The sequence below is a fragment of the Pongo pygmaeus genome, chromosome 14, assembly GCF_028885625.2.
Source record: "Pongo pygmaeus isolate AG05252 chromosome 14, NHGRI_mPonPyg2-v2.0_pri, whole genome shotgun sequence".
NCBI lineage: Eukaryota > Metazoa > Chordata > Mammalia > Primates > Hominidae > Pongo > Pongo pygmaeus.
In genome coordinates, this window is record NC_072387.2 from 33,973,325 (window position 1) to 34,000,529 (window position 27,205).

The following is a 27,205-nucleotide window of genomic DNA, read 5'->3' on the forward strand; positions in this document are numbered from 1 at the left end:
TCCAGAAAGACGTACACATCCCTGTTTCGCTCTGCAGGTCTGGTGGACATTACCAGGAGAGCCTGCTCACTTATTTCCCTTTCAAAACTGTTGCCAGCTGGCTACCATGTTGATGGCTCTACATGACTTAACATTATTATTATATACAATATATGCTATATCATATTCTATGATAATATTAAATATTAACGAGGTATTATTAATATCCGACATATTCTTGCCTTCCTTTATATTCTCCTATACAGGCATTCTTTCTTGCTCTAGAATTATAAATTAACTGCAACTTCGCAAGATCTGCGATAGAGAAAGGAAAATGATGGCCTCCACTGCAGAGTGTAGAGCTAGAGGTGTGGAAAGGTCAAGCAGCTTCTCCAAGCTGACACTGGGATTACAAACCAGCTTTCTGTGTCCCCGACCAGGCTTTGGTTATTCTGAGGAAATTGGATCTAACAAGTGTTTGGTTACAGCTTCCTATAAAGACAGTTATGTTTAGCTTTGTTGAAAATCCAATTTTATATTTTTCCTAGATAATACCGAATGATGAGAGAGCTCTTCCACTCTCCCTGCTGAAAGTTGTTGATTTTCTAGTTGAGTGGGGCTCATTTGAGGGGAGCTGACAGATTTTTAGCTCCTGATTCTAGGTCATTCATTTCTATGGATGCTATAATGGGTACATGCTTTTTTTGTCATGCCTCAGACACAAACCATTAATATTTCTGCTCTTTCCTATTTATGCAAGGTATAGAATAGTCCCAGTTTGACTCCCTTATGGGGGTGGATTAGGGCCAAATGTACCATCTGGCCGACCTCCCATATGGGAACCAGGAGGCCATGTCTTGGACATTTGCTTATTTCAGAAAAAGCCATCAAGGCAGATATTGCCCACCAATTTTGTTCCAGATGTGCCCAGTTGGAAACCCTTGAAACTGGAAACATTCATGAGATAGAGTTCTGGCCAATGAGATGGGAGCTGAGGGCATCTGAGGAAGCCCCACTTCCCGTATTGAGGTGCCCAGTTCTCTGTTTCTCCTCGTGTGGAACACGGCTGTGGATCTGAAGGGGAGCAGCATCTGTGACACTGTGACGCTATAATCCCAAAATGCTGGGATTATAGGTGTGAGCCACCATGCCTGGCCTGAAGGTTATTTTATACAATATTTTCAATAATTTTGTACATAAAACAAAGTTTGTGTACATTGAACCATCAGAAAGCAGAGGTGTCATGTCAGTGCTCAAAAAGGTTTGGATTTTAGAGCATTTCAAATTTCAGATTTTTGGATTAGGGATATTTAACCTGTGTGTGTATATATACAGTACAGTATATATATATATATATATATATATATATATATATATATATCTTATTTTACATATAAAACTTATAAATAGGAAACTAAATGTGAGTGTGTATATCTGTATATCTATATACCTCTATATAAATTTTGGTAAGGAATAATACTGTGTAGAGGGAGATATTACCTTACCAAGAGTCAGAACAGGTATAAAACTACTGTAAATCAATTGGTTGGGAATTGACATAGAACTAAATATATGCCAATATATTGAAGAGTGATATCTCAGTTAAGTGGAGTGGATAATTGTGCTGGTACCATTCTTTGTGTGTGTGTGTGTGTGTGTTTTGCTGTTGTTGTTTTTTTGAGAAGGAGTTTTGTTCTGTTACCCAGGCTGGAGTGTAGTGGTGTGATCTTGGCTCACTGCAGCCTCTGCCTCCCAGGTTCCAGTGACTCTCCTGCTCCAGCCTCCTGGGTAGCTGGGATTACAGGCATGTGCCACCATGCCCGGCTAATTTTTGTATTTTTAGTAGAGACAGAGTTTCACCATGTTGGCCAGGCTGGTCACGAACTCCTGACCTGAGGTGATCCTCCCTCCTTGGCCTCCCAAAGTGCTAGGATTACAGGTGTCAGCCACTGTGCCCGGCTATGCTGGTACCATTTTTAAATAAGTGGCTATGTATCAGGATGAACACAGAACTGAACTCTATCCTTTATCACATGTGAAAATAAATTCTGATTGCAGAAATTAAAGACTGACATAAAAAAGTCAGTAAAGACAATCTTAGCCATTACATATATAATGAGGTTGGTGAAGAACTTCTTAATACTAAACCAAGGTGCTATAAATATTTTGGAACATTTCCAATGTCCAGGACCTCTTTGTATGTCAAAGGTGCCATTAAAAACTTGCTATACAAATGAATAGTCTAGAAAACTACTAAATGTAAACTACGTAATATAAAATAGAGTTAACAGACAATTCCAAGAGGCTTTGCAAAGGGACACTGGAAAGATCAACAAACCAGTAGGAAAATGGGCAAAGTATACGAGGAGATGATATGGCTCACAAATGTATGAAAATATATTTAACTTGATTAGCAGTCAAGGAAATGCAAATTAATGTGACAGTGATGTCTTACTTGACATAAGACTGAGTACTGTAAAAAAAAAAACTGTTAATATCTGTTGCTGGCAGGAATATGCATGCAAATAATACACCAACACATTGCTGGTTGGAATGTGAAGTTTGAAAATCCTTTTAGCATGTTGTCTACTATATATTAAAATTTATGCTCCTCTAGGAACAGAAACAAGACATTAGGTAGGAACTTAGGAAATCTGAATGCAGTGTGGACTTTAGTTTAATTTTTAACAACCACGTGACCCTTAGACTCATTAATTCCACTTCAGGCAATCGATCTCCTAGAATTAAACTCACCAGTATTCATGGACATGTGAACATGGGTCTTTATTGTGACATGTCTCATAGCATACAAAGCCTGGAAATAAAGTAAATGCTTATCATAGAAGAATGGCTGAATAAATTATGGAATATTATATCACCATTAAAAAGGATGAATTAGAATTATACAATTGGCTTGCAAGGATTTTGCAATATTATTGAGAAAGAAAAAAAATTCAGAAAATGGCATAATGTCTAATACTTGTGGAACTTTGGCAACCCTCTGATTGTGAATATGTGTGTTGAGACATCTATGTAAGATTGTATAAACTTGGAGAAAAGTTTGGAAACGTATATAGGTTGTTATTAAAACAACCATGTGTAAATCACTTACATATTTGTATTAGATGATGCATATATCCACAGAAGCAGATTTTCTGGGAGCTAATGGTATTTACACTTCAGAACGTCTGCCCCAGGGCCCCAGGGAGGACCCTACCAATGTAGACATGGCCAATTATTTTTGCATAATTTAATAGACTTGAGCCTTGCTTGGGGTAAGAACACAGTGTCTTTTCACCCAAACTTCCACCCTCTCGCCCTTCTTCTGTTAGGAGGCATGTTTTGGGGACCTGGGTAAGGGAAAGTTGAGTTGGAAATAATAGAGATGTATTTACATGGTGTGCAGTCACTTTTGTGAACAGGTAAATTTTTAGCTCTCCCAGCATAGAAATAAGGACCAGAAATATTCTTCCTGGCCACCTCTGCACCTGAGGTTATGATATGGTGTAGCATTTCTAGAAGTATCAAAATATCAGTGTGGTATATTATGCTTGAAGTTTGTGAGTCATATTGGAGAGACAGTGTTTGAAATGTGTGGAGCCAGAAGCTAGATTTTAAGTTTCACTTATGAAGGAAATTTCATGGCAATTCCTCTAAATTTGACAACCATCATAAAAATTTACATGACATGTATTGATAAGTTGTGGAGCTGAAAGAAGCTTTACCAAAAGATCAATTAAAAATAATTGATCAATTATAGCTAGAGGAAAAATAAATTATCTGTTCTTTCTATACACACTATTTACAAAATTTTCTAAGAAACTATCCACACAAATAAAATTAAAAATATGGAGGGGAAAGTATTATAGACTGTTAATATTAATATTATAGTATTTAATAAAAATAGTATGTTTTCTGAATAACATGATGTATTTTTCAGCCTTCATGAATTTGTAATATGTTGTGTTTTCTTCATTATAAGTAAACTTCACTTCTGTGCCCAATTGTTTTCGTAATACTGTATTTTTCTTAAAGCAAGATTCCCAAATTGTATACATGTTGTATACAAATTGCATCCAGTCCCCACAAAATTTAATATTCTCCTTCTCTGATTTCTGGGTAAACTAATGAGTAAATTAAATGAAAAGATGACTAAACATTTTAGAATTGCTTAGGAATGAATACTAGTACTTTGTGTTTTTATATTAAATGGATATAAGTGAATATGCAAGAACCAAATGCAATACGGCTATTACAGTTCTTCCTTAGACATCGGTTCTCTGAGGATTCTTATTAGATAATTGATGAAGAACTTGAACTTCATCTGGCACACACCCCAAATGTTGTTTACTTTGCAGAAAACACTGCTATGCTGGCTGGCCAGTAGAGGGCACTGTGTTGTTGGTCTGAGTTGTACAACGAGCGTTCAACCTGCAAGGCGTGGAGAGGTGGTTAAGATAATAAATATTTTATGTGACCAGCCTAGAGCTCACAGTACAAGACAAGAAATTTCTTTCTCTCTCTGACTCCCTGCCTTTGTCTGTCCCCGTCTCTCTGTCTCTAACACACTCTCTGTCTCTCTCACAAACACACACACACACACACACACACACACACAGAATGTTGAAATAAATGGATGGATTACAGATTGTACACTTTGGGTAGACATGAATAGAGAAAAGCTTGTTAAAGAAGATGACCCCTTGGGCTATTGGCTCAGAAAAGGAGAAGGATGTGGTTTGATGAAAAGAAGAAAGAAAGATGTTCTAGGAATTTGGCAGAGGATGAAAGGAAGCAAGAGAACTTAATAAGAGCAAATACTTTTTAGAATAAAGTGATTTCCATTTAAAGGGGGAGAACTGGACTGTTCGATTTCCCTGTGGGGTGAGTTTTAGGGTAAAGACTCCTGTGCTGAAAGCCAGCCTGCTCATCTCAAAGGAATACATACAAATGTTGCACTCTGAGTGCTGTACTCATGTTTGTTTCTTGTTAGACTCTTACGGGGCAGATGACAGTTTCCCCTTCTTTTATCCATGATCTAGGTGTCAATTGCCGCTGGCAAAAGGAAGTGATCGTGGGGAGTGATATCAGATATGAGCAGTTACTAGCTCTTTTGTGGTGGAAGCAGTATAGAAACAAACTGGGTGTTTAGTCTGATTTCATGTTCTAAAAAAAAGCTCCTTACGTATGACCAGTCCTAAACTTAGCTAAAATAATCAGCTGTCCCTTGACAGTTATATCTGGATACTACTTTTTTATATTAAAGTATTATTACAACAACACATGTAGGTAGTTAAAAGTTCAAATAGTTTAGAAGTTGCTTATCATGAAAATCAATACTCTTCTGCCCGTCTCTCCCACCCCAGTCCTGTCCCACCAAAGGCAACTACTTTCAACTCTGTGTGTTTTTCATTCTTTGGAGGTTTCTACCATATTTCAAAATTAAGTTTAGAAATGTGGTTTTCTCTACATTGTGAAATACAGTTTAGAAATGATCTCTCTGAACTCTCTTATAGATGCAGATTTCAGTTATTTACTTCAGGTCCAAGTAGTGAGGCAGTATATCATGTTTGCCTCTTTTCTAGTATAACTTGCTTTTCCTTCCTTGTTCTTCTCCTTAAATAATTTTTTTGCATATTAATTTTTATCGTTTCCATTAGATCAATACACATTTATATTATATAACCTCTCTATATATTTTAAAATAAATATCCCAGAATAATCTCTTGGTTTTACCCCTTCCCCTCCACACCCCGCCATCTTCTTGCCAGATAAACTGGCTGCCTTGTAGATGTGTTGCTGTAAAGTGGTCATCCCAGAACTTTCTCACTGCTTTCTTGAGTTGTATTCCCTGATATTTAGACACTGTCGGGGAGTGGGGTGGGGGGTTGCTTTCTTGATTACTGTTTTGTATTGTTGAAGAACGTCTTGCAGTAAGAGGCTTCCTAGAAAAGCTTATGTGAAAAGTAGATTTCAGTGTCTGATAGCTTGGCTGGGTATAGAAATCTAAAGTGTCACTTTAGTGGTCTGTGTTGCTATTAAGAGGCTCAATTTCGTCTTGATTTTTTTCTCTTTATAAATAGGCTCTTTTTAATATCTTTATGGTTTAGAAATAGCATTCTATAATGAAAAACATTTAGTATTCTATAATGAAAAATTTTGGTATGTGTCTCATTGTTTTGGGTACCTTGGTGTACCCTTTCAATCAGAAATCTTTGTTCTTAGAGTTCTAGCAACTTTTTCTGTATAACTTGTTAATATTATCTTTCTCTGGTTTCTGTGGAACTCTTAATAGTCTTGTATTTGTACTATTAAGTCTCTTTTATTTTGCATCTTGTGTTTTTGGTTTTACTTTTTGGGAAATTTGCTTAGCTTTATTCTTCACTTCCTTTTTTTTTGCAATATTTTAGTTAGGCTAGCATACTTTCAATTGCCAATAGCTATTTTATTCCATTTCCTTTTTGAAATACCATCTTATTCTTGTTTCATGTGAATGTGTTATCATCTTATGACTCTGAGGATATTAGCATTAGCATTACTCCAAACTCTAAAATATTCTTTTAAAGTTTGCTGTACTGTTTCCTCAGGTCTCCCCTTTCTTCTGTATTCATTTAAAGTCTCTTTTTCATGGTGGAGGCTTTCTACACATATTTGGTAATTTTTCAAAGAGGAAGTGTAGCAGGATGATGGGGTGCTCTGTGAGTGCAGGCCAGATAGCAAGACTCACTTCTCGGTGAAGGACTTTTAGACATGAGTGTATGAGGTTTGTATGGGTGCCCTGGGAATACTCCTTGGCTGTGGGTGTAGCAGCCTGGCTGTGTAAGATTTTGGTGTAACCAGAAGAAGGGGGCTTGTGAGAGAGGAACCATGTTTCTTTTATGAAGCCTTTTGCTTTGAACTCTTTATAGTTTATCTTGTGCGGTTCCTCCAGACTCCTAGCCCTGATTTCCTGTGTGAGCTCCTCTGTATATGGACTTCAAATACCTCCTTTTACTTTCTATGCTTGCCGCAGACCCTTTTCCATCATTGGTGTCTCATGAGTCTCCTGAACTCTGCAGGCTGAAACTGTTCCCCTCCTGTCCACAGGCTCCCCTGTCTCCAACGCACTGGGCTTGTGCCTGCCTCTGCCCTGCCTAATATATGATTGTGATAGTCAAGTTAATGTGTCAACTCGACAGGGCTATGGGGTGCCCAAGCATCCGGTTGAACATTATTCTGAGTGTCCGCGAGGGCATTTCTGGATGAGATTAGCATCTGTATCAGTAGAGTGAGGAAAGCAGGTGGCCTTCCTAGTGTGGGCGGCCCCATCAAACAGTTGAAGTCCTGACCAGAACAACCCTCTGCCGAGTAAGAGGGAGCTCCTCCTGCCCGACAAGCTTCAAACTGGCACATTAGCTTTTCCCGCCTTCAGAGCTACTGAAGCAATGTCTCTTCCTGAGTTTCCAACCCGCCGGCCTTTGGACTGGAACCATACCATTGGCCCTCTTGCCCATTCCCACTGCTGGTGTTGGGGTTTGCCAGACTCCATAGTTGTGTGAGCCAATTCCTTATCATAAATATGTCACCTAGTGGCTCTGTTTCTTTGACACAATGACACTTATTACAACTGCATTATTATTTTAAGAATGGATTGACATATCTTCTGAGATACCATTTGTGAAGGTAGAGCCCGTTCTTCCTGCCTCGCAGGCCAGGGCCCTTGCTTAGGCGGCAGCCCCTCTTGTGGGCTTCTCTCTCTCTGCAGCTTATACTCGGAAGGCGTCTTGGAGGCACGTTCAACTTGTCTGGCGAAAGCAGAAAGAAGTCTATTTTAGAAAAAAGACAACCCCACATCTTAGCTAATGATTCAGTTCCTAGTTGTGTGTGTGTGTGTGTTTTAAACTGACTGCATATTTTTACATTCCTTTCTAGTATGGTAGTGGTGTCCCTGTAGGCAGAAGCGGTAAATGTGTTTACATTTTACAATTGTCATCTGAAGCTAGGCAGCCTTTAGATCGGGTCTTTACTGCTGTTAGAATCCTGCACATAACAGACCTATTTAACTCATGTCTCTATGTTGGATTTCAGTTAGACACCTACAGGAATGGGTCCACTTTATGAAAATGTGAGCTGTACACTTTGGTTTTGTGCACTTTGCTATATATGCATGATAAACATAAAAACGTCAGTTAGAATTAAACACCTGAATAAAGTTTGACAATTATGTGAGAAATCCAGAAAGATAGAATAATATAGCTCGCCCCAGATTTTTAACTCTACAACATGAGGGACGGATAGATATGGCTTTCTACCCAGACCTAAATCAAACATTTGTGTTTTCCATACTAGAAATCTCTGTGTACCAATCATCTCAGCTCCCAATGTTCTCCCAGCTTGACTACTTTGGTTTAGCTTTCCATCCAGATGTTTGATGTTGTAGTTCCTGAACCTGTCTCCTTGGGAAGTGTCTTTTCTGACAAGGTATGTCCTCCCCAAGAGCCAGTGCACCCTTGACTGAGGGCAGAGGCGTTTGGGACCTGAAAAGGATGGGTTTAGGCCCTTGCATTTGGATAACTCGATCTCAGGGTGGCTGCTGCTCCTTACTTGGTTTGCAGCATGCCAACACTTAGGACAGCCTTAAACCTTTCCTTGTAGTAGGGATTATTTCCCTCTGTTTGGAAAGAATATACTGAATTCTGAATGAAAGGCCAAATGTGGTATACTTAAATGCAATACGTTTTAGTATTAGAGTTTCACACACTGACCTGTTGCATTTCTTTTGGGGCAATGGCTGCATGGGGCCTGAATTGTAATGATTCCTGTACTTGTTGAGGCCAGATATTTTTATAACAAATAGTTGTTGTTTCTTTTAATTGAAAATTGGGAAGAATCTCATTAAAAATGATCCTTCCCTTGCAGTGCAAAATTAAACAAATCTCATAACTCATTTTTTTTTGTTTTTGTACCATAAAGTTCACATCATTTTTTCTTTCTTTCTTTTTTTTTTTTTTTTTGAGATGGAGTTTCACTCTCTCGCCCAGGCTGAAGTGCAGTGGAGCAATCTCAGCTCACTGCAACCTCCGCTTTCTGGGTTCAAGAGATTCTCCTGCCTCAGCCTTCCAGGTAGCTCAGATTACAGGTGCTTGCTACCACGCTCGGCTAATTTTTGTATTTTATTTATTTATTTATTTATTTATTTATTTATTTATTTTGAGACGGAGTCTTGCTCTGTCACCCAGGCTGGAGTGCAGTGGCATGACCTCGGCTCACTGAAAGCTCCGCCTCCTGGGTTCACGCCATTCTCCTGCCTCAGCCTCCCGAGTAGCTGCGACTACAGGCGCCCGCCACCACACCCGGCTAATTTTTTGTATTTTTAGTAGAGACGGGGTTTCACCGTGGTCTCGATCTCCTGACCTCGTGATCCGCCCGCCTTGGCCTCCGAAAGTACTGGGATTACAGGCGTGAGCCACCATGCCTGGCCAATTTTTGTATTTTTAATAGAGACAGGGTTTCACCATGTTGGTCAGGCTGGCCTCGAGCTGCTGACCTCAAGCAATCCACCCACCTCGCCCTCCCAAAGTTCTGGGATTACAGGCATGAGCCACCGTGCCTGGCCACATTTTTTTTTTTCATAAAGCACCTGGGCATGCTCACTTTGGCAGCACACAGACTACAATTGGAATGATACAGAGAAAGTTAGGATGATCCCTCCGCAAGGATGACACACACATTCATGAAGTGTTCTATGTTTTTAAAGTTAAAAAAAAAAGAAAGAATAAATCACTTGGGTAAAACCTGCTTTTCAATAATGTCACATTTAATGATATTAGCCACAAATATCTGACGTCTTGCATTTGGAATTGGTTATCTAAGAGTTGTTCTCACTAGAAGATCTTCCTGGCAGCATGCTCAGTGGTCAAAATGTTATCTTCTCCTCAGCTCATGTTTCCACGCAGGTGTTGAGATAAAGTGTTTCATGTCCATAGTTATTTATTGAATAATGCATTGAGTAATAGAACAGATTTGGAAATCTGATAGGAGCAGGACAGTTGCACTATTTAATAGGAATTATAGGTAGACTCTAATTTACGAACTTACCTTCAAAGGTGTATTGTAAGTTGATTGGTCAGCGGTCAACTTCTATTTCACTCCTTGGATGTGTTTTGTGACAGATAGTCTAAAAGAGCCTATGTGAGCCATAATAAAGGACTGTATAGAGTTACAGCACTAATACCTCTCCTGGTCCAATTACTACATTCTGGGAACAGGCTATGAGATAAAGCAGTATCTGACACCCATTTTTCCTGCTGTAGACTAAGAATTAGGAACATGTTTAAAATATAAATGGCAGTGTTTTAAAATGAACTTATTGACCTTTTATTTGTAACTGGTGAGATTTCAGTAGTTTAGCATTAATAAAATGAAGTGAAAATTTCTTGTAAGGTGCTCATATGTTACCACTGACAGGCTGTATTTATCAGTGGGAATTCTTGTATTTAAGGTTATTTCCAGAATACAATTTGGGAGGGATGGTTGGCAAAGCCTCAGGAATTGATGCCAGATGTGGAAGGCCATGGGCTTTGCCATCCATTGGAATGTCCTCTGGGGTGGCTCCCAGGTATGCAATGATGTCCATCAAGAGAAATGGCAGAGGGCCACTGGGGAGGGCTTTTGCATTTGGTGGTGTTGCTCTTGTTCTTTCCCTTGATTGGTTGAATGCACTGCTAAGGAATCAGTGAATTAAACTGCTTAATGTTTAGTGTTATCATCTTGTCCTCAACTTCCAATCATCTAGAACTCCTTGCTGAGTGACTATTTGGGAGGAGGAAGGTGAATGATATCCTATTGGGAGCCTGCTAGGATGGAAGGCTTCCAGAACATGGTCATGGAATGCTGGCCCTGTTCACAAAGTCAGCTTCCGGTGGGGAGGCTTAAAGCCTCCTTTATTCTTTCAGTAAATATTGAACGCTTACTGTATGTTGAGAAGATGTAAGAAATTTGTTTTTCCATGGAAAGCAGTAGAATAAGGCAATTGTTTTTAACTGTCTTTACACCTTAACATGGATTTACTGTTTCCATTTTGGTGATGAGTGTTAAGCTTTAGCTTAATTTCTGTGTTTCTGGAGGCTTGCTTGAAGGGGAAGTTACACTTTGAGCAGCTACTGAACTTTGCCTCTTTTAGATCGGTCTCTGGAGAAGAGCTGTCAACTTCAATTTTTCTCATAGCTGGAAAATCAGACTCTGGCATTGTCTGTGGGTTCTTGCTTTCTGCCACATTTCTGGAGGTCAGACTCCTGTGGTGCCTTGTGATTTGTGAGGATCAGGTAGACCCAGATCCATATTTTGCCAGACCCTATTTTCTAATGGATTGTTTCCCGTATGCGCCTAATTATGAGTTATGGAGTGGAGTGCCAACATACATGTAACAAGATCCACCCCGTGAGTCGGGCTCCTCAGAGGAGGGTTTGTGAATAGATATTATTGTCAGGTTTTGTCCTCTCCTGGGAAGCCTCCAGATCTTCCCATCTCTCGAAAGGAAAAAGGCCAGTGTGTCAACATGAGTGACAAGGCCAATGCGTTGGCCCTTTGCCATGTTCATTTCAGTTCTCTTCATACTTCTCCACCTCCGTTTGCCCAAATTGGGCTCTTTACTGTCCCTCCTACAGGTGGAGCAACAGGAGCTCTCCCACCTGGGCGTTTCTGCACTTGCTGTCCCCTCCCTCTGCAAAGCTCTTCCCCTGTGTATCCCTGAGACTTGCTCCTGCTCCTTCACCTCCTTTAGGGCTTAGTTCACAGGTCACCTTCTCAGTGAAACTTTCCCTCGCCACTCTGTTGAAAATAATCCTTCTCCCAGCCCCAGCCAGTGTACCCTTCTGTATCCTCCTTCCCTGATCTGTTTTCCTCTGCAGTGTTCATCACCATCTATGCTGGTATGTGTTCTATTTTTTTTTTTTTTAATCTCGTTTCTCCTCTAGAGTGCAATTTCCTTGAGGGTGTGCGTTTTTGACCACCTGGTTCCCTTCAGTATCTCCAGGGCCTGGCACACTGCCCTAGTGCATAATTAGGGCTGAGGAAGTATCTATTGCACATGATGGATGGATGGATGGATGGATGGATGGATGGATGGATGGATGGATGGATTTTTGATAAATCCCAGTCATCTTCCTGTCACCCAGTTTCAGAAAACACTGGCCTCATGTTTAGAGGGAGACTGAGTGAATCATAGAGAAATGTTCCTGTTTGTTCCTGGTCACTTATCTCCAGCACCCAAGCTCTAAGGTCTTGGGTTTCCATGCAGCTAAAGCCCCTCCTTGCTGTGACTAGCCAGGAGGACAGTGATGCTGGCACATGCATTTCATCCCACGAGTGGGAATGTGTTTAGGGGAGGGATGGCTTATTTACTTGGGTGAATAAACTCTCCTGTTGGACAGTTCTGTCATTCACCCATTTACCCCTGGAGATGTTTTTCCCCTGGCAGAGTGAATGGTAAAACATCTCCCATCTTATTACATTTTTAAAGAGTTGCTGCATAATAGTTGTATTAACACATATTTTAAAGGTACATGTGATAATTTGATACATTCATATAGTGTGTAAAGGTCAAATCAAGGTAATTGGGATATCCAATGCCTTAAATCTCTTCTAGATATTTTGAAGTGTACAACAGATTATTGTAAACTATAGTCACCCTGCTGATCGTTCAAATACCGGCTCTTATTTTCTCTACCAAACTGTATGCTACCACTCCTAGCCTCTGGTAACCACCAGTCTGCCCTCTCTCTTCATGAGATCCACTTTTCTGGCTCTCACATATGAGTGAGAACATGTGATATTAGTCTTTTTATGCCTGGCTTATCTCACTTAATATAATGACCTCCAGTTCCATTTATGTTGCTGCAAATGACAGGATCTCATTCATTTTTTGTGGCTGAATAAGTACTCCATTGTGTATATATGACACATTTTCTTTATCCATTCATTCACTGATGGCCACTTAGGTTGATTCTATATTTTGGCTATTGTAAATATTCTGAATAGTGCTGCAATAAATATGACAGTGCAGACAGATATCTCTTTGACGTATTGATTTTCTTTCTTTTGGATCTATAGCCAGCAGTGAAATTGCTGGATTATATGGCATTCCTATTTTTAGTTTTTTTTTTTTTTTTTTGAGATGGAGTCTTGCTCTGTCTCCCAGGCTGGAGTGCAGTGGCATGATCTCGGCTCACTGCAAGCTCCACCTCTCAAGTTCCACACCATTCTCCTGCCTCAATCTCCCAAGTAGCTGGGACTACAGGTGCCCGCCACCACGCCTGGCTAATTTTTTGTGTATATATATATATATGTATATATATATTTTTTTTTTAGTAGAGACGAGGTTTCACCATGTTAGCCAGGATGGTCTCGATCTCCTGACCTCGTGATTCACCCACCTCGGCCTCCCAAAGTGTTGGGATCACAGGCATGAGCCACCATGCTGGCCCTATTTTTAATTTTTTGAGGAACCTCCATGCTGTTTTCTATACTGGCTGTACTAATTTACTTTCCCACCATCAGTGTACAAGGGTTCTGCTTTTTGCATATCCTTGCCAACATTAAATCTTACCTGTCTTTTTTATAATAACCATTTACACTGCAGTGAGATGATATCTCATTATGGTTTTGATTTGCATTTTTCTGATAATTAGTTATGTTGCGCATTTTCCTGTTGGCCATTTGTATGTCTCTTTTGAGAAATGTCTATTCAGATATTTTATGCGTTTTTAAAACATATTATTTTATTTATTTATTTATTTTTGCTGTTAAGTTGTTTGAGATCCTTATTATATTCTGGTTATATTCTCCTTATATATCCCTTGTCAGATGGATAGCTTGTAGGTATTTTCTCTCATTCTCTGGGTTGTCTCTTTGTTGATGTTTTCTTCATTCTGCAGAAGGTTTTTAGCTTGATGTAACCTTATTTGTCTATTCTTGCTTTGGTTGCCTATGCTTTTGAGGTCTTATACAAAAAAATCTTTGTCTAGACCAATGTCCTGGAGTATTTCCCCAATGTCTTATTTTAGTAATTCCCAGTTTCAGGTCTTAGATTTGAGCCTTTAATCTATTTTTATTTGATTTTTGTATAATGAGAGATAGGGGTCTACATTTATTCTTTGATATGTAATTACCAGTTTTCCCAGCATCATTTATTGAAGAAACTGTCCTTTCCCCACTGTATGTTCTTAGCGCCTTTGTTAAAATGAATTGACTATAAATGCATGGCTTTATATCTGGGTTCTCTCTATTTCTTTTTTTTTAAGAGATGGGGGTCTCACAACGTTGCTGATCTCAAACTCCAGGCTTCAAGTGGTTCTCCCACCTTGGCCTCCCAATGGCTTCTCTATTCTGTTCCATTGGTCTGTGTGTCTATTTTTATGCCAGTACCATGCTGATTTGATTACTACAGCTTTGTAGTGTGTTTTGAAGTCAGGTAGTGTAATGCCTCCAGCTTTGTTCTTTTTGCTCAGGATTGCTTTGGCTATTCAAGATTTGTGGTTCCATATAAACTTTAGAATTGTGTTTTTCTGTTTCTGTGAAGAATATCATTGGTATTTTTATAGGGATTATATTGAATCTGTAATTTGCTTTGGGTAGTGTTGTCACTTGAATAATATTAATTCTAATTCATGAGCATGGAATATCTTTCCATTCTTTGGTGTCCTCTTCAACTTTTTTCATCAGTGTATTAATAGTTTTTCTTATATAGATCTTTCACTTCTCTGGTAAAATTGATTCCTAGGTATTTTACGTTCTTTGTAGCTATTGTAAATGAGATTGTTTTCTTGATTTCTTTTTTCAGATTGTTTGCTGTTGGCATATAGAAATGCTACTGATTTTTATATGTTGATTTTGTATCCTGCAACTTACAATCATGTCCTTTGTGAACAAGGCTAATTTGACTTTTTCCTTTCCAGTTTGGATGCCCTTTATTTATTTCTCTTGCCTAATTTCACTATCCAGGACTTCCAATACTATGTTTAATAACAGTGGTGAAAGTGGGCATCCTTATCATGTTCCAGATCTTAGAGGAAAGGCTTTCAGTTTTTCCCAATTGAGTATGATATTGGTTGTGGGTTTGTCATGTATGCATTATTATTTTGAAGTGTGTTCCATCTATATCTAGTTTGTTGAGGATCTTTATCATAAAGAGATATTGAATTTTCTCAAATACTTTTTTCAGCATCTACTAAAATGATCACATGGTTTTTGTTCTTGGTTCTGTTAATGTCATATATCACATTTATAGATTTGTATATGTTGAACCATCCTTACATCCCTGAGAAGAATTCCACTTGATCATGGTGAATGATCTTTTTAATATGTTGGTGAATTCATTTTGCTAGTATTTGGTTAAGAATTTTTGCATCTACTAGCTGGGCATGGTGGCTCATGCCTGTAATCCCAGCACTTTGGGAGGCCAAGGTGGATGAATCACTTGAGGTCAGGAATTCAAGACCAGCTTGGCCAAGATGGTGAAACCCCATCTCTACTAAAAATACAAAAAGATAGCCAGGCGTAGTGGCACATGCCTGTAATCCCAGTTACTCTGGAGGCTGAGACTACCTTGAACCCAAGAGGCGCAAGTTGTGGTGAGCTGAGATCACAGTACTGCCCTCCAGCCTGGGCAACAGGGCTAGACTCTGTCTCAAAAAAAAAAAAAAAAAGAATTTTTTTATCTATGTTCATCAGTGATATTGGCCTATAATTTTCTTGCCTGGTTTTATTATCAGGATAATGCTGGCCTCATAGAATGAGTTTGGAAGTATTCCGTGATCTTCAATTTTTTCTCAAGGCTTTAGGGGAACTTTTTTTTTTTTTTTTTTTTTTTTGAGTCAGAGTTTCACTCTCATTGCCCAGGCTGGAGTGCAGTGCCGCAATCTTGGCTCACTGCAACCTTGACTTCTGGGGCTTAGATTCTCCCACCTCAGCAATGTCCTGAGTAGCTAAGACTTCAGGTACACACCACCTTGCCTGGCTAGGTATTAGTTCTTCTTTAAATGTCTCATAGAAATCAGCAGTGAAACCATCTGGTCCTGGACTTTTCTTTAATGGGAGGCTTCTTATTATGGCTTTGATTTAGTTACTTGTTATTGATTGGTTGAGGTTTTCTGTCTCTTTACGGTTCAGTCTTGGTAGGTTTTGTGTGCCCGAGAATTTTTTCATTTCTTCTTGGTTTCCAATTTGTTGGTGCATAATTGTTCATAGTAGTCTCTAATGATTTTTTTTTTTGTATTTCTGTGGTCTTAGTTTTTATGTTGCATTTTCATTTCTGGTTTTATTTGAGTCTTCTCTTTTCTTCCTAGTGTAGCTAAGGGTTTGCCAATTTTGCTTATCTTTTCAAAAATTCAAGTTTTTGTTTCATTGATCTTTTGTACTTTTTTTAGTCTCAATTTTATTTCTGCTCTTACCTTTATTATTTCTTTTCTTCTACTAATTTTGGGTTTCATTTGTTCTTGTTTTTCTAATCTCTTAAGGTGCTTTATTAAGTTGTTTATTTGAAGTCTTTCTACTTTTTTGATGTAGGTGTTTATTACTACAAACTTTCCCTCTTACCATTGCTTTTGCTGTATCCCATAGATTTTGGTATGTTATATTTCCATATCCTTTTGTTTCAAGAAATTTAAAATTTTCCTTCTTAATTTCTTCATTGACCTATCAGTTGTTGAGGAACATATTATTTAATTTCCATGGGTTTGTGTAGTTTCCAGGGTTCTTATTGTTATTGATTTCTAGTTTATTTCATTGTGATCAGAAAAAAATAGTTGATATGATTTCTACCTTTTTGAATGTGCTGGGACTTGATTTATAGCCTAAGATATGGTCTATTCTAAAGAATGTTCTGTATACCAATGAAAAGAACATGCATTCTGTAGCAGTTGGGTGAAATATTCTGTAAATGTGAGTTAGTCTTGTTTTGTCTAGTATACAATTTAACTCCGGTGTTCCTTTGCTGATTTTCTGTCTAGATGATCTGTCCATTACTGACAGTGGGAAGCTGAGGTCCCCTACTACTATTGTATTGCAGTCTATCTCTTGCTTTAGATATATTAATATTTGCTTTATATTTTTGGGTGCTCTGGTGTTGAGTGCATAGATATTTATAATTGCCTTTATCATTATAAAATGACCTTCTTTGTCTTTGACTTGTAGTCTGTTTTGTGTAGTATAAGAATAGACAATCCTACTATTTTTTGGTTTTCACTTGCATGGAATATCTTCTTCCATCTCTTTCATTCTATGTGTGTCTGTATAGGTGATATCAGTTTCTTGTAGGCAGCATATAGCTGAGTCGTGTTTCTTTATCCATTCAGCTATATATTTTTTTTAATTAGAGAATTAAGTTCATTTACATGCAGCATTATCATTGATAAGTAAGGACTTACTACTGCCATTTTTCTGCTTGTTTTCTCATTGTTTGGTAACTTCCTTCCTTCTTGCCTTCCTTCTTTCAGTCCTTCTTTTCTTTTTTCCATCTTCCTTTGTGGTTAAGTGATTTTCTCAGGTAATAGGTTTTAATTTGTTGTTTTTTATTTTTAGTGTATCTATTATATGTTTTTGCATTGTGGTCATCACAAGGCTTGCAAAAACATCTTGTAGATATAACAAGTTATTTTTAAAGAGATGACAACTTATCTTAGATCACAGAAAGGAATAGAAACAATAAACTAAAAAAACCTCTGTGTTTTAACTCCATCTCCCCTACATATTGATTTTTTTGTTACCTCAATTTGGATATATTTATACTGCCTATTTCTTAGCAGGTTGCTGTATGTGTTTTTGTTTTTGATAGATTTGTCTTTTGGGCTTCATACTAGAGTTATGAGTGGATTGCACACCACAATTACAGTATTAGAGTATTCTGGGTATGTCTATATGCTTAATTTTACTCGTGGGTTTTATACCTTCAAATGTTTTCTATTTGCATGTTAGTGTTTTTTTTTTCTTTCAAATTGAAGAACCTCTTTTAGTATTTCTTGTAAGATGGATCTGGTGATGGTAAATTCTCTCAGCTTTTGTTTTTCTGGGAAAGCCTTTATTTCTCCTTCATAGTTGAAGGACAGCTTTGCTGGATACAGTATTCTTGGATGAAAATTTTTTTCTTTTAGCACTTTGAAAATTTTGTTCCACTCCCTTCTGGCCTGTTTGGTTTCCATTGATAAGTCTGTTGCCAGATGAATTGGAGGTTCTTTATACGTTATTTGCTTCTTTTCTTTTGCTGCTTTTAGGATCCTCTTTGTCTTTGATCTTTGAGAATGTGATTATTACATGCCTTGGGGAAGTCTTATTTGGGTCAGATCTGTTTGTTGTTCTCTGACATTCCTGTACCTGGATGTTTATCTCTTTCTCAAGTTTTGGAAAGTTTTCTGTTATTTTTTTGAGTAAGCTTTCTACTCCTTGCTCTTGTTTAACTCCCTCTTGAACACCAGTGATTCTTAGACTTTGTCTTTTGAGGTAATTTCCTTTATCTTGTTGACAATCTTTGTTCCTTTTTATTCTTTTTTCTTCTCTGTGTATTTTCAAATTGCCTGTCTTTGAGCTCATTTATTCTTACTTCTGCTTGATTCATTCTCCTACTGACAGCCTCTAATGAGTTTTTCAGTTCCTCAAATACATTTCTCAGTTTGAAGATTTCTGTTTGTTTTTATTATTATTTCAATCTCTTCATGAAATTTCTCTGATACATTTTTGAGTTGCTTTTCTGTGTTATCTTGAAAATCACTGAGTTCCCTTAAAACTGCTATTTTGAATTCTTGTTCAGAGAGCTCACATATCACCATCTTGTTAGGGTTAGTCACTGGATCCTTGCTTCATTTGTTCAGGGAAGTCATGGTTCCCTGTTTGCTGCTGTCACTTATGAATGTATGTATATATGTTTGCATTGGAGAATTAGTTATTTCAGTCTTCTCTGTCTGGATTCTTTTGTTTTTTATTGGATATGTTTGCTTAGAGATTGATTGTAATTTACCTGTTGAATTTCTTTCTTTTCCCATTAGGTCACTGCCTCCTTTTCAGCATTAGATGGTGCCTTAAGCCCAGGTTTGTCTCCACTCTAATAAACAATTGGAGCACTGCCCATCCCAAATGGAAATGGTGCCAAAGGGCATAGCCTAGCAGTGTGGGAAGGTGAATTAGGGGTTTGTGCTCAGGGGACCTGTGGGATGAACCTCCTATAGCATGGTGCTGCTAAGCAGACACTCCAATTTGGTATCTCTTTTGGCCAACTTATAGAGCAAAGTTTCCAGAGTTGGGGATAGTAGTCCTGCCTCCTCACTTTGGCTCTGGCTGTCCCCAGGGATATTTCTTCCTTCAGGCACTCCCCATGCTTCTTGTGAGTTGAGGTAGGAACAGGTATCCTGCCAGGGAACTCAAGATGATGGGGAAGCTGCCTGTCACCTTGATTTCCCTTTTTCCAGTGTTAAACTAAGAGTCAGGGGAGATTTTCCACGTTTGGTGCCAGCAGATTGGGGAGAGGGGTGTCTTGGCTGTGGATGTCCCCTTCTCTTACCATCTACTTGGAGCTTTTTTACTTCTCTGTGGCACTGAGAACTGTCTCATCCTCATATTTTAGTTTTGGGATATTTGTGGTGATAACCTTAGTGCTGTAAATTTGGTTTTTGTTTTCTGTGTGGGGAATGAAGCCAGCTTGCTTCCATGCCACCATTTTGGAACCAGAAACCTCATTGTATTACACCTTATAGTGCTCTGCTGAATTAAATTCAAATAGGAAGTTTGAACAAATTTACCTCCTCAGCAATTATCCTAAATCCCTGCTACTCAAAGTGTGGTCATTGTACCAGTAGCATTGAACTCACCTAGGAACTTGTTAGAAATGTGGAATCTCAGGCCCACCCCAGACCTACTGAATCAGAATCTGCATTTTAATAAGCTCTCCAGGAGACTGGTGTGTTCGAGAAGTACTGTCCTGCAATATTCTGGTAGACTCATTTTGATAGGTGCTGCCTTTAGCTGTTTGTAGTATTATATCTTTAATTCTGTAACATGACAGCTAATGGCTGTATATTTTGGCAATTATTTTAATGCCACACAATAACCTTTTCCTGGATGAATGTTAATTTCTCTGAATTATTGATCATGGTTACTCTATCTCAGGATGCAAGCATTTGGGCTCATTTTTCTAGTTCTAGTAGAGTAAAAGTTAGCATGCATTTCCCTCTACACTTCTACCCTCTTATATTTCATTTCTTGCCACAAGCAAGATTCCTTTCCTCCTCAACTCTCCATCTTCATGGTTCTCAGGGATATGTAGGTCCTTAAGCACAGTCAGCATTTTGCTCAAGTGGAAAATGTTCATATATAGCTGGGGTAATGTGCCAACTGTGTGCATGTGTATCTGGTTTATACAGATGGAATCTCAGGTTCAAATTTTATAATCAAGCTATCTTGCAAGATAGTTTCTACACTCTTATTTTACAGTATGTGAACTTTCTTTTTGTTTTTTGCTGACAAATGTTGATTGCTTTATTTCAGTGGTCAGGATTGCTGTAGAGGTATGCATGATATTCCATTTGATTTTGTCCTCTAAGCCATAGTTAAGAAGACTTTGTATTGTGAGCTATCACATACATGAGTTTTGTGTATTTTCCCTACTTTTTAATGAGCTTAATGTCAGCTGTTGATTCTGGCCAAATTTCACAGTGACATCCTGTTATGCCACAGGTCCATGTAAACAAGGAGGAAATCCATGTCAGCAAATTTCTAGCTAATTCAGGGATAGTCTTTCAAGTTATATATTGTTTAAGTTTTGAGTCTTTAAAAAGTGGTCTTTGTATAATATCACATACATTTTTAGCACCTTAGGTAGAAGGTGTATACATATGTATACATATGTAGTGTGCTGCACCCATTAACTCATCATTTATATTAGGTGTATCTCCTAATGCTATCCCTCCCCCCTTCCCCCACCCCACAATAGGCCCCAGTGTGTGATGTTCCCCTTCCTGTGTCCATGTGTTCTCATTGTTCAATTCCCACCTATGAGTGAGAACATGTGGTGTTTGGTTTTCTGTCCTTGCTATAGTTTGCTCAGAATGACGAAAACCTGCTGGATAATCTTGCTACAATATATTATAATTAAGAATAGGCTCAGAGTGATGTCTTCAGAGGGTGAGCTAGGAATCATATAGGTACTTTTATGGTACAAACTTGAATGAAACGTGTGAGCAGCCACAGCTGGTTTGGTTCATTTTGCCTTTGGGTTATTTCACTGTTCACTCACTATCTGCTATGTGCTAGGAACATATGGAATTGAAGTAAACATTCTTGTCGTTCCCATAATCTGTTCTGGGGATAGATAAAATACTAAGCAAAGCATTACACCTATATGATATAGGTGTAAACACTGTACTGTAGGCTTGCATGAGGAATGTCATTATAAATTTGACCAGACTTACTGAAAGATGTAAGATTGGGTGGAAAGAAGGACACTTTAGTCATGGAGAGACAGGTAGGGTGTAAGGGAGAGGATGTCCTAGGTGGAAGAAAAAGTGTGAGCAAACATGATCAAATAAAGGGTGTGTGGAAGGAATGGAATTTATTTGGGTGTGGTTGAAGCATGAAACGTCTCTGGTGGGTACCCAGAGGGAACATCGAATTGTTATTCACATGCCTGCTGTTCATAGCATATAGCTCCTAGAAGGTGGGTAGATGTCTCTGCTTATGTTGTGTGAAAATTAAAGAAGCACATGTATATCTTCCAATGTGGAAAACAAAGACCACATTGGAAGATTTTCTCATCGGGGCGCCATTTTACAAACTAAAGCTCTTTAGGAGAAGAGACACAGCAATTTCCTTGTCTCGAGTTTTGAAACCTTTTTTTTTAAACCATTTGTAAAACTTTCGAAACTTCTTGTCTTGTTTTTGTGTTTTAGAGTTTACATCTATAACTGATAGTATTATTTTTCTTTGCACTTACAGTACGGCCAAGTACAGCGTGTTGACATTTCTACCTCGATTCTTGTATGAGCAGATTAGAAGAGCTGCTAATGCCTTCTTTCTCTTCATTGCCTTATTACAGGTAATGGTTTTTTAACAGTTCCTTGGAATTCACTTAATTACATGTAAAATGAGATTTTGCTAAAGGTTCCTTAACTGCTAAAGTGTTATAATCTTGGAATATAGTTTGTTTCCCTCCTCCAGTCATTGTTTGATAGAGTGAACAAGCCTGACTTTGTATACAGGGAGATTTCTTTTGGTATGGCCTTAAGGATGATTGCAGTGACTGAAAGAGGCATTGAAAAGTGGCCTTAGGGCCATACTTTTAAGCCTTTTTCTGTTCCAAACACATAACCAATATTGGATAAAATTTTTAAAAATATGTAAAATATGTAGCTAGTTTTTAAAGTAAGGTAATTATTTTTGAGTAACAGAAATGGAACAGAACTGCAAAAGTGTGAACCGTGCGTGACTGCCATAATTTTCTGTTCATGGAGAGGATTTTTAATGTGCCAACTTCCTACTTGTGGTCTCTTATCTTCCAGCAAATTCCAGATGTATCTCCAACAGGAAGATATACCACCCTGGTGCCATTGATCATTATTTTAACAATTGCAGGCATCAAAGAGATTGTAGAAGATTTTGTAAGTTTTTGCTTTTGGATAATAAAATCATTGTATGCAGTAGATAATAACTTATGTGTTGCCTCGGGTGATATACTCAAGGCAGGAAATTGGGCTATAGTTTAACCAGCCTCTTTAGACGCCTGATGGTATTTTTACGGGGAGGGAATGTATACTCAGAGTGTCCTAAATACCTGTACAGTGACACTAAACAGTTCAAACTTTGTTTTCAAATATTAGGTCTCTGGAGGCCCATTGATTTTTATCACTGATGTTCCTTATAGCCTGCTTTAGAGCTTGCCAATTTAGGCAGCAAATGAAGGATTGCTATGTTGTCTAGGTTGGCAGCATTGTCTCGCTCTGCCTGAGGCAACTTTACAAGAATCTTCTCCCCTCACAATCATCCTAGTGTATCTCCATGTTCACTGGCTTCAACAACTATATTCCTTTTCCCTCTCTTTCTTGCTCTGTCTCCCCATATATATTTGTGTGTATGTGTGTGTGTGTATATATATATATGTTTGCATGTGCTGTCTCTCTGTCTCTGGATCTTCCTCTCCTCCCTTACATACACACACACCTTGATTTCACAAACATATATGCATCTTTCTGGGAATAGGTATGTAAATAAATATAATACAAGTTAAGCATCCCTAAATCCAAAAACCCCAAATCTGAAATGCTTCAAAATCCAAAACTTTTTACATGCCAACATGATGCCACAAGTGGAAAACCCCACACCTGACCTCATGTGATGGCTGCACAAAATTATTATAAACACTGTATGAAGTTACCTTCAGGTTATGTGCATAAAGTGAATATGAAACATAAATAAATTTCATGTTTAGACTTCGGTCCCATCCTGGAGATACCTCATTGGGTATACGCAAATACTCCAAGATCTGAAACAATCTGAAATATGAAACACTTCTGGTCCTGAGCATGTCAGATAAGGGATCTTCAACCTGTACACGTCAAAGCAAATTTACTTTATCAGTAAAATGAAGTTGGCTGTTTTTTGCTGGGTTTATCACACTGAATAATCATTTCAGTCTGATCTAAAGCAAGGAGTAAAAAGTTTTGTACTTCCAAGTACTAGAACCAAAATAAAATAATTGAAACTGGAGGAGACCACTTCTAAACTTAGGGAGTGCTGATAGATCACAAAATTATCTAACTGAATTTTACAGCATGAGCATTATTGGCAGTTAGTTTCCTTGTCCCCTGTAATTTCCTGATTGTTTTGTTTGCTATTTCAATTATTCATGTGGAACTTTTGAATGTTAGAACTTTTTTTTCTTTCTGTAACAGAAGCGACACAAGGCAGACAATGCAGTTAACAAAAAGAAAACAATAGGTAAGATCCCAGGTTGATCACTTTTTCCAGTGGAAAACTTAAGAATAAGGTCTGCATTTAAGGAATTTTAAATAAGTAGTGAATGGTATTGAGATAAATTGGCAAGATGATCTATAAAATACTTTAAAGAAATAGTAAAATAACAAACAAATTGAACGTAATTTTAGTCCTGATAATTAAGTTTGAACAGCATTTGTGCATTTTAGAATGTTAGAAAAGGTTGTAATTTTCAGGAACTAGACAGTTTTTATGTCCATAAAAAGTCTAAGCATTCACGTCCTTCATTTATAATCTCTCCTTCCCTCTTTTACTTTTCATTGTTTTATTTCTACAACATCAATTTTTTGTTTGTTTGTTTAATTTTTTGAGACAGGGTCTCACTCCTGTTGCCCAGGCTGGAGTGCAGTGGCATGATCATGGCTCACTGTAGCTTTGACCTCCCAGGCTCGGGTGATCCTCCCACCTCAGGCTCTTGAGTAGCTGGGGCTACAGACACGCACCACCACCCCCGACTAATTTTTGTATTTTTGGTAAAGATAGGTTTCACCTTGTTGCCCAGGCTAGTCTCAAACTTCTGGGCTCAAGCAATCTGCCTGCCTTGGCTTCCCAAAGTGTTAGGATTACAGGTATGAGCCACTGCGCCCAGCTGTTTAGTTTTTTTTAAATTGTGGAACAGCAGGCTTTTTTTTTCTTCTGGACTGAAAATAAGTAGATTTCACTTACATACATACATAAACATTTATGTGTATGCATTAATGTATATATGTTACAGAGGTACATACCATACATTGGTGTTCCATTTTGAGGTAGGGGTGCTGATGTTATGCCATCGTGGCTAAAGATAGGGTATGTTAGAATTAATAAATGGAATTCTAAAAGAAAGCTTTTGGATTTTAGGAAGCTGATTCAATTTATTACCAGTATTAACGAATATTTTATTTTTCTCTTTTTCAGTGTTACGAAATGGTATGTGGCATACCATTATGTGGAAAGAGGTAAAAACTAATTTTAAAGATGTACCAGTACTATTGGTTTGAAGACGTGTAATGAATTGCTGGTCTTGATTGCAGTATAAAGTTTGTGTTAGTCATAGTAGAGTTTTCTATGAGGTCTGCTGAGACCTGATGCATGTTTATTCTGTCCCTTGCCCCTTCTAGTAAGGGCCCAATGTGTCACTTCAAGCTATGAACTTCATCGCTCCTGATTGACATTTCTGAAATCTCAAAGTATTTTCTAGTTTCTAAATCCAATCTGAGAAACATTTTCCCTGGTCCTCTGTTGTCTTAACCTAAGTTAAAGTTTATTTTTGTTTTTAGCATTTGTGATTCTCACTTTTAACATTTTTGGGTGGAAAGGTCATTAACTACAGAGTGGTGGAAAGGGGGTAAGAAACCACCCCGATTCTTTCTGTTCTAGCACAGCAGTTAGCTGCTCTTAATAGTAGCAAGGAAAGCTTTGCTTCCACGTCCCTGGAATTATGAGGTTTAGAAGTTTGAAGAATGGTGTGGTTTTTTGGTTGTTTATGGTGATGAGTAGAAAATTTAGAAGAGATCTGCCGTACCATCTAGGTATTTTATATCTGATAAAATTAGCTTTTTAAATGAGTGTTTTAGCTGGACCTTCTTAATGGACACAAGATGTGTTGGGGGATGACTCTCATTAGTCCAGCATTCAAAGCTGATTAATATGATTTTAAAAGAAAATGGCTTTTTAGAAGGGTAACTTGAAATAGCTTTTCTTGCTAAACATTTAGTAAACAATGTTTTTAAATGCCTCTTACAGTCTTTTATATCTGAAAAATGCCCGTGATATGGTAACTGCAGCATTTGCTTTAGTTTTCGTTTTACTTTACTTTGTTTTAGGAGAATCCGCCACCCTTTAAAGAAATTTCTCCTTTACAGTGTTTTACAGTAACGCCTTAACCTTTACCGCAATCTTGAAGTCCTATGCTGCAAACGTTCATCAACTGCACATTTGGAAAGGTCATGGTTCTTGGTCAGGAGGTTGGGAATTCTTGACTCACAGTGGGAGAAATGGTCCCAATGCTGAAGGAATTCAGGGGTTCTCCCAGGGGGAAATTGCCCCTCTATTTCTCTAGGGTTCCTCTTGTTACTCACTCCCCAGAAAGGTATCAGTATCAGCTAGAGTGAAGAATGATTTGGATTCAGAGGGCCTGACGTTACTTGAAACAGCAGAAAATGGAGTGATGGTCTCTGATTGATGGTCTTCTGTGGTCCAGGAGCTGACGGCTTTGCAGACTCCTAAAACTCATGACTGTTTCCATTGTTCATTTGGGAGAAAAACAACAATAACAAAGAAACACCGGTTATATACTGTACCACACGCATTTTTATTTCCATTTAAAATGTATTTACTTGGTTTATTTCAGTGGAGCTCCTGGCATGTGCCAGGGATTGTACTAGGCATGGGAAGAATGAAGCGCAGTGCTTCCCTGAAGGAGTTTCAAACTTCAGTGGGCATCCCAGTCACCGTCCACAGGGGGGCTAGAACCCAGATGGCTGGGCCCACTCCCAGGCTATCTGATTCACTGGGTCTCAGGTGGGGGCCCTAGAATTTGCACGTTTAAGCAAATTATTAGTTGAGGCTGATGCCGATGGTGTAGGGAGCACTCTCAAGAACCACAGTTGTCCTGGGAGAGAGAGGCAACTAACCTAATACAGTGCAGTTGCTGAGCTTTGTGTAGGAGAAAGCTTCCACTTTGGGAAGAACTGGGAGGGGCCACCTACCTAGACCCAGTGGTTCAGATCAGGAAAGTCTGCCCTCCAGAGATGCTCTATTGCTCTCTTGAAGGGTGAATCGGGGGTAACTAGCTGCGGAACTGTGAGTAGTTCAGTGTGAGGATGAGAATACAGGAGAGGGCGGAGATGTCAGGCAAGGGGAAGCTGGCTGTCCTTAAGGTCCCCAAAATGATAATAATCTAATCTGAAGTGCTGAAGCTCAGATCTGCTGTCCCCTGGGCTGTAGCTGAGTCACTGGTGAGCGCCAAGAGGCAGCTCTCAGGTGGATCTCGGTGGCTTTGATTGACTTCGAGAAGATCTTTCAGCTACTTCTTCAAAATTAAGAGACTTGAGGAACTCTCTGAGGATAGAGTGGATTCAGGGATCTGGAGAATTTCTGTTCCCACTGTACTAATTCTTTGAGGGAGTATTGCACACACAAGGAACAATCATGTAAGAACATTAAAACCATTTCCAGGCCGGGCATGCTCATGCCTGCAATCCTAGCACTTTGGGAGGCTGAGGCGGCTGGATCA

At 38.6% G+C, this 27,205-nt stretch overlaps 1 protein-coding gene and 1 non-coding gene across 10 annotated transcripts in view; both read left to right on the forward strand.

Moving 5' to 3' along the window:
- Positions 1-27,205, forward strand: part of ATP8A2 (ATPase phospholipid transporting 8A2) — a 660,817-nt gene that overhangs the window by 132,501 nt on the left and 501,111 nt on the right. For all 9 annotated transcript variants that reach the window (XM_054446069.2, XM_054446071.2, XM_063650657.1 and 6 more), the window contains 4 exons: positions 21,934-22,033; positions 22,497-22,595; positions 23,886-23,931; positions 24,886-24,926. In XM_054446069.2, the coding sequence (XP_054302044.1) occupies positions 21,934-22,033; positions 22,497-22,595; positions 23,886-23,931; positions 24,886-24,926 (286 nt within the window). The remainder of the gene's footprint in view (positions 1-21,933; positions 22,034-22,496; positions 22,596-23,885; positions 23,932-24,885; positions 24,927-27,205) is intronic.
- LOC129011970 (U6 spliceosomal RNA) lies at positions 9,605-9,711 on the forward strand. The gene has a single exon (XR_008493486.1). It is a non-coding gene; the product is annotated as a U6 spliceosomal RNA (small nuclear RNA).